This window comes from Sceloporus occidentalis, unplaced genomic scaffold (assembly GCF_023333645.1).
Source record: "Sceloporus occidentalis isolate IW3139 unplaced genomic scaffold, rSceOcc1.0.p SCAF_23, whole genome shotgun sequence".
NCBI classification, from domain to species: Eukaryota; Metazoa; Chordata; class Lepidosauria; order Squamata; family Phrynosomatidae; genus Sceloporus; species Sceloporus occidentalis.
The window spans coordinates 14,942,382-14,955,603 of NW_028317003.1; the positions used below are offsets into that span (position 1 = coordinate 14,942,382).

General features: G+C 34.6%; 1 protein-coding gene across 1 annotated transcript in view; it reads right to left on the reverse strand.

Annotated features, from left to right (window-relative positions):
• Positions 1-13,222, reverse strand: part of LOC149300859 (histone deacetylase 9-like) — a 157,112-nt gene that overhangs the window by 93,544 nt on the left and 50,346 nt on the right. Inside the window, exons 5-7 of the mRNA XM_089484893.1 lie at positions 13,006-13,165; positions 9,649-9,775; positions 8,981-9,096 (exon numbers count right to left, since the gene is read on the reverse strand). Of these exons, the coding sequence (XP_089341019.1) occupies positions 8,981-9,096; positions 9,649-9,775; positions 13,006-13,165 (403 nt within the window). The remainder of the gene's footprint in view (positions 1-8,980; positions 9,097-9,648; positions 9,776-13,005; positions 13,166-13,222) is intronic.

Sequence of the window (13,222 nt, forward strand, 5' to 3'; positions counted from 1 at the left end):
TAACCAGAGATCCAGAATACAAGTTATATCCAGGGGTAGGTAGAAACATTCTATGTGAATGACATTTGACTAAATGCCCCATAAGCAACAATGACAACTTCCACAAGCCTTGTCATTTACACTGGTGGCTGGGTACGGACCCTTTACCTACCCCTGGTTATATAGAAATTTATTTTCTGCATAAATGTCAGTAAAAAGGGCAACTAACAAGAACTGATCTGCTTATTGTATTTTTGGGGTTTTATTTCACAACCCCTATAGAAATCGTTTTGTATGTCAAAAATTGTATATCAAAATTGAATAAAACACACTTTAACAGTAAGAAGGAATGTAGAACTGTGAAATACAAATGCAAAACATCTTAAAAGCTTAGGCATTACATAGCGGATGTTACTTTTCCCACATCCAACACTTTACTGCTCTATAAACCAACATAATGGTGTTTACAAATTAAAATAAGCAATATTATATGTTAACCAGAATCTATGTAGTTATAACTCCCCATTATGTCACCTCTCTCTAATTGCTGGTTTTGGTTGATTGATTCAGGGAGCCTTAGTAAGAGTTGTGGAAGCAGAAGGAGGCACTATAACATCGTAAATTGATCAAAAATGTATCCTAGGTGAAGGTATAACTCGGTGTTATTGGTTGTATATGTTCTCTTTTTTGTGGAATCAATAAGATTTCTCGACAAATTCCTAGGCTAGCACCATTGCATACCCAAATCTTTTCCAGAAATAACTCTTCAATCATTTCAAGTTTTGTCTCAGGCAGAATATTTCAGGGAACGCTTACCACGTGCCACAAAAAAACAGGCACTAATAGGTTGTTGCCATAGAAACTGTTACGTGATTAAACCTTCAGAGGAAAGAATAAAATGGCAGAGCTGCTAATGGTTATTTTCTCAACATGTTGGACAGCCAAATTATCTAAAACAGCATCTTTAACATATACATAAACTAACTCACAGATTCATGAACAAATTCATTGTCAATGAAAGGTCCCCCAGCTACAAACTTACTCCCATTCTACAATTTCATCAGATTCACCCAAAAAAGACTATGACATGTTTGAACGGAATAACTAAAGTACCATATGCATATAATTTATGATTATTAAAAAAAAAAAATGAATTGGTCGCATATATCAATGTCTCATAAAATATTTTTTTGTTTTATAGTTACCTTTGTACATGTGAGTCAATAGTGATTAAAGCACAGATGTGGTGAGTACACAATGACATGATCACCAGATGTTTTCCCCTTTTTTTTTCAGACAGTTAATTACAAATCCCTTTTATATCCACATTATCTTGATGTCTACTTGAGAAAAAAACATTTTTTTTTTCTTTTTAAAGCACGTAACAACACGGTGACAATGTGGTTGCTGTTTACTCTACCAGAATACCCCGTCTGTCTCATCTTTCCTGTTTATGGGGCCCGTCTCTCATGACAGCAGCAAAATGTAGTTTTCAACTGATTTTATGGAGGATATTCACTAGGGTTTAATGGCGACTACTAACCTTAACTGTCATTCAAGCCAATGGCTGTTAACCCAATATAACCTTCTGTTTTATTGAGCCCAGATCATGTTTTTCTATCTCAGCAGCTAATGGATTTGAAGCGGAGTAAAAAAATGTATACATTATACTTATATGCAATCCCTTACAAAAGGATGGTATTTAGGAAAAAAACACATAGCTTGAAGACTATAACACAATGAAAATGCAATATAGGATCTTTGACTAAATATGTTTCTTGTGCATAATTATACATTATATATGTAATCTGCGTGTGTGTTTGTGTGTGTTATATGAAACAGACTTTAATAAAGAACTAAAGGACGTTACTTCTCTGCCAGAAGAAGTTGCTTAGTGGACATAGGAAATAAAAAAAGTTAGACGCTCTGTCAAAGCAGGCATTCATCATATGCATTTAAAATGGAAATTTTTGATCCGATCAATAAAATGTATTTGCTATTACTACGTATTTCTTTACGGTGATCAGTATGTCAGCATCTGTAAAAAAGGTACTTTTTGTAGAAGGAATCATAGTTTGAGATTCCAGTTTTCTATTCATTTACAGGAAGCAATAAAGGCCATTTTTCTCCCTTTTGCATATTCAAATATCAAAAGTGTCAGATGTATAATAATTGGTTTCATGAAAAGTGCTATAAAATGGGCATTTGGAGCAGTAATTCTAGCAAGTAGCTGCCTTGTTGGAGGTTAAGTTAACTCATTTATTTCTGGGTACCTCTGAGGTAAAAACTTGTTCAGATATTTTTCTTATAGTTTTCTAAAGTCTGTTGGTCGCTTCAATAGCCCTTATCTTAATCCTGGAAGGAAACTAAGGAGTTAAAATGACAATTATCCTGTTTTAATAACAGTGATCAGAGTCGGTGATACGAACAGTTAGCAAACATATTCCAGCAAGTGAATTTGCCGCTTTCTAGGCCTTTCAGCTATGAATAAGCGTGCAGTCAAAACGTGACCGTTATATTCATGGTCGTTTAAATGCCGATACGTGGAATATATTCTAATTAATTTTTATATATCGTTTTACAGGTCAGGATTTTGATTTATCGTGTTAATTACATTTTGAAAAACACCTGTTTAGGACCCTACTTAAAAATGAAGGGGCATGTATCCAAAACAATGCTAATTATACAAGTTCTGATATGGTCGTTATGTGTGGGGCTATTATTTTAGCCCCTTACAACTTAATTAGCTAAATATACAATGCAACCTTCCATCTGGTAGAGTAATTTAACAGGAATAATTGTGCTCCACCATAACTCAATGAGGCACAGAGGAAAACCATTGAAAGGTTATTTCCTTTGCTTTGGAAGAGAATTATGTACAATTTCAGAGCGCTTTGCATTTCTAACAACTAAAACCAACAGGGAGGTTTCTCTCTCGTTTATATGACTTTCCCATGAGAAAATCAACTGTAAAGTATTATGCTGGTGCCATTTTTTTCATGAGAAGCTCAAATATTTTGCTTTGGGCAGAAAATAACATTTCGTGTCTAAAAGTGTTAAGTAGATTTGAAGTTAAAGAATATTTTTTTAAGAAGACATGCTGAGATAGAATCAGTTTATCCCAAACATTTTGTTTATTATCTTTTATTGCTCAATAAGAAAAAAAAATACGAAATCATCTGGATTTATGTATAAAGAATCATGAAATCAAGAAAAAATGTGGTTTTATCACTATAGCAACTATTGGATTTGGTTGCTCCGGTGATAACACTGTTTTTTTGCACCAGTATCACTTTTTATATACATGGATATATGTGGCCACACACACAGAGAGTGTAAAAACGTAGCACACGGCCACTGGCCTTAAAGTGACCATTCCAGCGCTTTATGCTCCTCCATATGAATTAAATGGGAAGCGGAAAACATGTTCTAATATTTGGAACACCAACGATTTCCTTTTACCCATTTTCCAGCTATCCGGGAAGTTAATACTTTTGTTAAATCTGTGAGACTAGTGCTTTCATTGGTACTCCCTAGAGATCTAAACTAAAACAGTTTTTTTGGTATTACGTTGCGGAGTACAGACTGAAGCAATTCCACATAAAAAAGCAAATGGCATTTTACACTTAAAAGTTATTCTCTTTTCACGCCCACTACCGCAATTTACTGAAATGCTGCTTTTAGAGGCAATACACAAATTCCTGCATTTTTTTTAATGAGTGAGTGAGTGAAAAACTGCCAGACTGGGTCCTGTTATTGGCAACACTAGATCAATTGCCATAGTGCAAATTAGAAAGCTTTTGGTGTTATGTTCTCCTCTTTCTAGATAATCCAAACCTGAAACAACTCAACAGTATCAGAATGAGACTGAAAAGCACTTTAAGGCCATCGGCTGGTGAATCAAGGGCTACCTGTGGGGTACATTCAGTTGCATGCTACACTTTTGGTGTGTTTGGCTGTATGTACCCGGCAGACAGCAGTAAACTAGAGGACTGCATCAGCCTTTCTTGTGGATTAAGAGCATTATTGGGTATAGGCCCACGAGGCATTTGCTTGGTGTGCTTGGTGACCATTACGGTGACTGCGATCAAATATGATATTTTAAAGCTGACAAACGTCAAGTAGGTCAACCTCATTTTTAACTGACCAAAATCAACCTTTACATTGGATATTAGATCTTAAGGAACCAAGCTAGCTCATTAAAAATAAGTAGATTTATTATTCTATTAACCTTCTCCTAAGGACATTTCCATTCAAATATACATATACAGAGAATTTGTTACATGATCTTATCAGACATCATGTAACATACTTGTCTACTCATCACTGAAATCTCACACTGTGTATCTCATATTAACTTGATATCCTCTGCAAGACTTGCCTAAAGTGTCAAATATGATGTAACTAGACAATTTTGTACATTTCCTAGATTTTTTTAGGGGGCTGCATGTTGTTCACAAATAATTTGAGAAGAGGACTACTAATACCTCCTGTGTGACTACATGCTATTAGGTTAAAGTTGGGAACTTCTACTACTTGATGTACTATTTCTACTATTATGTTTGAAACACTTGGTGTCAGCTTCAGTGATGAAGTTTGATGCTGCCTTTTTAATTTTGATGCTTATTTGCACATACTTTCAATGTCACTGCATACAAATAGAGGTATAGAATTGTACCGCGTTAGCCTTTGAAAGAAAATAAGCACATTTGTTAAAGACGATACCATTATTGGATTACATTACAAGTTTTGGAGACAATTTAGGTCTCATTTTTAGGGATATAAATTGACATATCTTAAACAAAATAATGTTATTAACACAAACACACCCACATACCAAAATAAAGATGTTTATTTTAAGAAAGCACAGAGAATAAATCCATCACTATATACTTTAGGGTGCCATGAACACAAAATAATTATGTGTATGTTTGTAAGGTCTGTGACTCCCAAGGCTCAGCCAAGGAAACCAGTAGGAACGGCAGAACATGAATTCAGTTTCTGAATCAGTAGAAAAATTGACCAATCTACTTGAAAAGTGGTGCTGTATTAAAGGCATGTGGGATTATTAAACAAAATCAACACCATATTCCATTTCAATCTGTTAGCAGATATAAACATAGAGAAAAACAAAAAAACTCCTCCATATGTTTTGTGACTTTACGGTGTCGGTAATGAAGCTGAATACATGAAGCCCTTATTAGTTACTTGGGTTAGTATCCCTTCAGGCAGCCACACCGAGGTGTGACCTTACTGCTTGATTTGTAGGGATTATCCACTTATTGTTAATTACCACGTTTAGTGGTGGGGGGTAAAACAACAACAAACAAACTATTGACAAGCCAGACCAGAAGCCTCCAGAATTATTAGCCACGGAAACAATATAACAATGATGCTGCGGATTTATAATGAGCAAATAGGGTTTTGTTTTGTTTTTAATCTTTTTTTGCACATTATATGTGATATTTAGGATTGATTTTATGATGTGTTACGTCAACATTAAAAAATAGATTATTATTTGCATTCTCCAAAAAGATATCAAATGTGGGATAAATGGCTAAAAAATATAGATACTAAAATCCGAGGTAAATCTTTATATATGAGGATTAGTTGACGGAAGGATGTAATGAAGTGCTTCATGTACAGGAATGGTGGAGATGTATAAGTGGGACCACTGATTAAGAGAATCATACTCAAAAATCATTTCTGAGGTTATGCATGAAAATATTAGAATTTTGCGTTTGTTGAAGAATGAATGCGTTCTTACACATAGGAAAAGACATAGGAAATTATGCATGTGAAGCATGATTAAAAAATTGGAGTCAGTCCCAGGCAGAAGGAGCGGGAAGAAAATGATGTTCATGGTAAGAGAGGAAATAAGTACTGATACGATAAAGAGTGCCAAAAAAGAGTTGGGAGAGGGTTAAATAACTACCCGTAGTATTCAGGTATAGAAGCGGACAGTATGAAGGGGCTGGTGTAATCACTTAAACTTGTTAACGATTACTGTGTCCCAGGGCTGTTAGTGGATAAGCCATTAAAGGGACACCCCAGCCACCATATGCACTTACTTGCAAACACATATGTGTATCACACACGTCATTTATCTGCTGCTGGCCTTAAAGTACCAGGGCTATTGTAATCCCCAGCCCATTTCTAAGTATATCAAGAGATAAACTGCGTACGAAATAGTAATATACTTTTCTTATTTATTTAAATTGAAATAGAAAAATAATAAAGGCAATATAAAGAATTCAGGTGTGAAATAGCAAGCCAGAAGCACACGGCACACAGGGTATTTTGAGACATGTAAGGTGATCAGTTGTGCCACTGTACAAACAATTCATAGAAAGGCCATACAGGGAGAGGCTAAGGGCCAAGTGCCGTACAGTAAATAGATGACCATTTGAATTAGACGTATATGGGTGACATGTTATCTGTACATCAGAAGTCATAGTTGAGTGAACAATGTATTAAAATGCCCAGTTCCTCCTCCATTCATATGGTTGAAAACAAAGGTAGATAGCAACTGTTCTGACCATCTCGTTGCTACATTGTTAGTTATTGCAAGCCTTCAAACATTATTTGATCTTTGGCCTTAACTTATGCTCAGCATGTCTGTCCCATGCACGGTAACACACAAATCCACAAACACATGTTAAATCCTCTTAATGCTTCTATGTGATCCATTAACTTTCATTACTCTTCTGAAAATCAAGGAGTTAATAGGAAAGCTAATAGTTAGCATGTATTATAGAATGGAAGTTAAATGATACATCAGAAAGGTTTCTCTTTGCATACCTTAAAGATATGTGCTGAGGAACCATATAAACCGACACTCTAAGATGCGGAATTTAGTATATGTACACGAATAAATATTATAAATGTATGATCATCATAAACTAGTAAAAGTTAAATAAAGCTAAAATGTTGAGAAATATGTCACTGAAAGTTTTGCCATTCATAAAGATATAATAATGCATTGATCCATATACTCAAATGAAAAGTGTATTTACTTTAACTTTATCTACCCATAAAAAATTAAACATAGAACTTTATTTCCATTCCTAAAAAAAAACAAAAAACGTACTGCCCACAGGCACAGGAAAAAAGGTTCACCCTTAAAGCCAAAGGTTACCAACTTCTGCCTGTCCATCAGGGTGAACGTAGTTGGAACATCATTGTCTATCCTAACCACCAAATGGGGACAGTCTCCACATTGTCCCCTGTGCCTAAAGCATAGCCTTGTGGCTACATTGATGAGCAAAGGGTCATTCGACTCGTGTCGAGGTTCCTGTTTCTTTTCCTGCATAACCCAGCACAAAAACACAAGGGTGATGTAGCCAAAGGCTAGCATTAACTATATTGTGCTTATTGTGATTTAATAGATAAACAGGATATTTCTGCAAGTTGTTAAACTGTCAGCATAATTAATGGGATGCTATCTATCTTGTACATCATCCAGCATATACTGAACACATTTGGAAATATATTGGCGATCGGGACTATAAAACAAGAAAGACTGAAATATGTTTGTAAAACATACAAATACAGATTCTGGGCTGTAATCTGATATGATTTGTTACTTGGATCAATTCCGTAGCACGGTTAACATTTCACTGTATGTTCTTTTATTATGGGCAGGTAGGATCTCAAGAATCGTTAAATAACCCTGTTGCATTACAGCACATTATTCTGAACTAGGTGTCATTTATGGGAACTCCAAACCCCTGCTAAAAGATGAAAAAATGCGAAAATATTTTTCCTTTGAGCATAAGAAGTGAGCATTAGGGAATAATCTGGGTTTCTTTCCAAAATAATTTATTATAAGGCCACCAAAAATGGTTCTGGTTGTATTTAATGCTCGGATTTCTCAGCCATCTGGTACTTACATAGTTAATGTTACAAATACGAAGAACTACCTGTATACCTGTATAAAGGATTGCCACTGCAAGGCTTTACAACATAGTCAGTCTAGGTTCTGGGGAGCAAAGGTTTTCTCTACCATATTTACCCAGAAAAATAAAAACTCTTAACCCTTATTAATCTATCAAGATTCATTTGCAAGCTCTACTCCTTTTCATCTGTTTAAGATATCACCCAACTCACAGATAATGGAAAAAGACTAGGGGGAAACATGAAAGGTGGATTTCTTAGCCCTAGATTCTGATAAGGTTTGCACATGGGTTATGTATTTGTTTCAAGTGTCCCTTTCATTTAACGTCAGCACGGAACCGTTGAGTTATTTTGTTGAGTTCTGATATTGCTTAGCCTTCACTTTCCCAGCAGGGGGTCAAAAAGTCCCACTTGATGTAAATGCCATAACTACCAAAAGTATTGTCTACCTTTTATCCATATTATAAAACAAAGAACACTTCTACATAAAACTTTAAATGTTTATATATTGATACGTTTAAGAAAATATATAACGCTAGAATTCATACACTGGTGCATATATGCAAACACATTTTTTGGACCCAAAAAATTTAAATCTCTGGTGTTTTCTGAACACCATTAAGAAAAGTAAAAAGCTTGCAAACTATTTTTCAGATATGTACAAGTAGTTAAATTGAAACAATCTGACTATTTTAGAATATTCCTTGTTCTGCTGGTTCATAGGTAATGCATGTGGAAGTGACACGTCATCACGTATGTATATACAACATCAAAAGTACTGAGCTGGGGAGTTAAGGCAGAACATACTTCAGTTACCATAAAGGTGAAAGAAATGACACACAAAGGACTTGTATCTCTCTCTCTCTCTATATATATATATATACACACACACATATATATATATATATATATAAATATATATATATACACACACACACACACATATATATATATATATATATATATATATATGTATATACACACTGTCATTCTGGCAGATTATATAAGTAAAGCAACAGAGCTTGTCTTTTTTTTCAAGTTCGCCTATATTGAGACAGCTCAAAAAACTTTACATTACAGTCAAAGGTGTATTCACAAACCATACCTGTCTTCCTTAAAGGAAAATCATCTTTGCTTTCCTGAGCTCCGGGTAAAGTGTATTTGTATGACGGGGATGTCAGCGGAGGGGAGCTTTGATCCAGTGAGGTGTGGTGTGCTGCCCTACAGGAAGAAAAGGATTTTAAAATGAACGGAAGATGTGCCGCTAAGGGCATCAGATGCCAAAGCAATCAACAGATATTTTTCACCTGTATTAGTCATTTCGGAGGGCACCTTTGTTGAAAATTAAAATATGCTTCGAATATTTTTTAGTGATTTTAAGGGGTGCTCTTACCTTCACAGCTTTTAGTAAAATTAAAACCATTTATGAAAACTTCCTGTAGTTTGTGATTTATTTGTTTTGGAGATATGTCTTGGTGCGGATGAGCTGGCATTATCTATTCAGGGTTTTTGAGCTATCTCCATTCTTATCACTCCAGAGAAGAAAACTTAAGCGGAAGAATAATCATATAGATCCTGAAAGAACGGGAAATTACAACTGCTGCTCCCATGGCATACACATAAAGTACTACAACTGCCGCAGGATACCCCTTATAGGTAAACGTATAAGTGGTGGCGGTTTGAAAAGCGCCTAAGGCCCAAAGCCCCAACATACAGTAGTTAGATGTGCTATGCAAGGGTGTTGCAATAAGACGTCAATTGACAATGACATACGTGTACCAGAGCTTGGGATGGCGGCCCATGGAATGATTGGTTCCGTTTGTCAAAGACTCTTTTGTTGCGGATTTACTCAAGAGGAACTCTTGAAGTTTCTGCTTCACTTCGGTGCTGGCTACAGCTCCTGAAATTCAATTGAAATAAAATACTTTAAAAAAAAAAGTGAAGCTGAAAACAACAAAACAGCTAACTAGACATAAACACAGTTCCTCACATGGGCCCATTCACCAGAAATCTAACACTATAAATACATATTAACGGCACAGCAGGTCCCATGGGGAAAGAAGGGGTTAAACTTGATTTAGAGAGTGAGACTTCATATTACTTGTTCCTAGGTAACAGGTTCACAGAGTATACAACCAGCTACACGGAAAGTCCTATAAAATGATAATTTCCTTTAGGTTCCCACACAATTTGTTTACCCATAGGGTAGTCGTGAAATTACTTACTGCCAGCATTTCAAATTAATATTGTGACTCCGCAAGCATAAAGTTCACTTCACGTACGGTTGGAAAATGGATTAAATCTCCTCCCTTAAGGTCAATTAAATCTCAGATTGTTCCTATATACTGCTGAATGAAAAACGTTGTGGCTGCATGGAAGCAGACTACGAAGACTAATGTAGAAAAGGTGTCGCCATCAGTGGATCTGGTGTCATGTTTTCATTTACCATTTTTTATCTGTTCATGAATTATATAATGGGGGCATTTATAAAGGAAGTGCGATAGGTTAAAAAAACACCATCATGACATGTATAAGAATTGCCAGCCTTTGTAGACATTTATGTTGCCGTGCCACTGCCACCACTTCTGATGATGAGGCAGTTCATTTGGTGGGTTTCTTGGCACAAGTAAGTGTGGCGGTCATATTCTTGAAGTTGTTTTGGAAATCCAATTCTAATTATATAATTATAGCTTTCCCTGTGTAACATTCATATAAATCACTACAAATAGTAGACCATGATCTGTATAGGTCAACAAGGCATATAAATCAATAATGCATAGAAGTATTTTTATAGATTCAGGTTACTTTACTAGCTGGCTGTGGTTCACAGGGGGTTAAAGGATGGCCAATCTTTGGTCTCAGAACTGTACAGATTTCAGTATATACAAAATCCATTTTACACACTCCAAACCACTGTCATGCTGGTTTAATAAAAAATATGTTCCAGATAAATCCCAGGCCGCAAAAAAAAAAAATCTAAAAAAAAGTCAGATCTAAACAAGGTTTCTAGAATACGTTTTATATTCTAAAAACATCACATGCAGGGAATCACATCATTTAGTTCATAATTATTTTATATTGTTTATTCACTGTTCTAAAATATAATATTAATTTGATTATATTAAATTTTCTCACATTGTTCTTAAGAGTCCAGTTGCACATAATAACTCATTACGTGCCAGAGAGGATTGAAGAGGACATTACTCGTCCCTAGCATGCAAATAAAAAATAAATAATTATTTAAGATTTTGAATGAATAAATATTTTATATTGTATATTCATTGTGATAAATATAATATTCATGTGGTTATATTGTTTTTCTCACATTGTTTTAAAAAAAAAAAGCTGCACATAATAACTCTTATGAGAGGAGTGAAAACGACGTTGCTCGGCCTTAGCATTCAGAAAAAAAATAATACTAATACTTTTTCACACTTATTCATTTTTGGCAATTATATTTGTTTTTACTACTTTTTTTAACGAAATCTTTTACTCCTCTTGAAACGCTTTAAGATCATCAAAGGCAGAAAGAAGTCATCGCTCTTGAAAAGAATGTGCATGTATTTGTCTCCCTCTAGTGAACAAACACATTATCAAATTACTGCGCTGATAAAAACAAAACAAAAAACTATAGCTTCATTTCAACCCAATATATCTGACATAAAAGGAGTATTAAGAAGCCAGTGCTGGGCATCTTTGTATATAAAATACTATATTTGCATCATCTATATGCCTGAAGCTGTTAAGTAACTGAACCTAGTGTGGGGTATAATCTTAATAATGTTACTTTTAGTTGACATTTACCTAAATATTGATAATGATTATTAATTAGTTATACGCCTGCTGAGGCATATTTTGAAGAATCTGGAAAGGATTGTATTACGGTCATATATGTTAATTTTTCTACTTTAGTGATATGATATACATATTATTTAGAATTTACAGGGATTATTTAGATTGCAAGCTCGTTTGAGCAGGGCCCTCTTTACCGTTTGCGTCTGTAAATCCGAATTGTTATGCGATTACATTTTACCGTTTTCAGTTTTGAAAAACAAAGTAGCATAATATGGCCTTTTTTTAAAAAAAAAAATCCGCCGTTATGATGTCATACACGCCGATTTGAGATCTCAGTGTATCCTGTAATCAACTACATTCTTTGTGCTGGATTCAAAAATATTGAATGCCAATTCTTTCACATATATATATATATATATATATATATATATATATATATAAACAGTAGTGATACATTTTATGTCAATTACTGAATATAGCCCAATATCTTTTTCAACTATTTATTCTATTACAATCACAATTATGTTTTTTTGAGTGGCGGTAGGGAAGTCAAACAGACAATTACAACTTAGCTCTCTTAACAAAAATGGGAAGTGTTGTTATAAATTACAAGCCGTAATTACACAGTTAGCAAGGTTCTAAACTCGAGACTATCATGTTTAACCTTTCTTAGATATTCCTCTTTATATTGATTCTGATGAAGACACACATTGTCCCCTTTTAAGTTTTTGCCAATGTGTCCCCCAAAAATGGTAAAAAAAAATTATTTGTAACACTAATAATAAATAATGTTTGTGACGCAAACTGCGCAAGTGCAAAATTCTTAGTAAAATTCCCATTCTTTGGCTGTCAAATTTATTGTTACACACCTTATGCAAAGGGTTAAAATATGTATGAAATTCATTTTACCAAGAGCAATATTTTTCAAAGCTTTTAGAACACCAACAAATTATTTTATTGACACTTGTCCTCTAATACTGCATAAATCATTTAAACGTATATTATAAAATATAATGTATATACATTGCTTCTTCGACACATAGCAGAAATACTCGAGAAAAACTGTGTATCTTGGTTTAAAGAGTACTCCCATACTGCATTGCAAAGAATAATTCTATACAAAGAAATGGATCATTTTAGAACTTTAGGGCTAGAATGTAGAACTTTAACGACTTGTTACAGATAGTATTACAAATTTTACAAAAAATACTTAAATATTATTGCTACCAAAGCCTTTATTGCGAGATTGCATGCCTGTAGACTTAACTTAACTCTTACTCTTTAGCTTTCTCGTGTACATCATGGTTAGGAATGGCTATTCAGAGGATGACTTACTTTCTTTTCCTCTGTCTTTGTTTCTCGAATGTGAAATCTGTTGCTGCTCCCGTCGATGTCTTTCCACTTCCTGTTCCTGTCTCTGTTGCTCCATTTTGTACTCCTTCTCTCTTTCGAGAAGTTCTTGTTGCTGTTTCATTGCAAGAAGTTCTTGTTGTAGCTTGAAAATGGTGAAAGCAAAAAAAATGCATTTTAGCGCTTTGTTAATAAAGACATT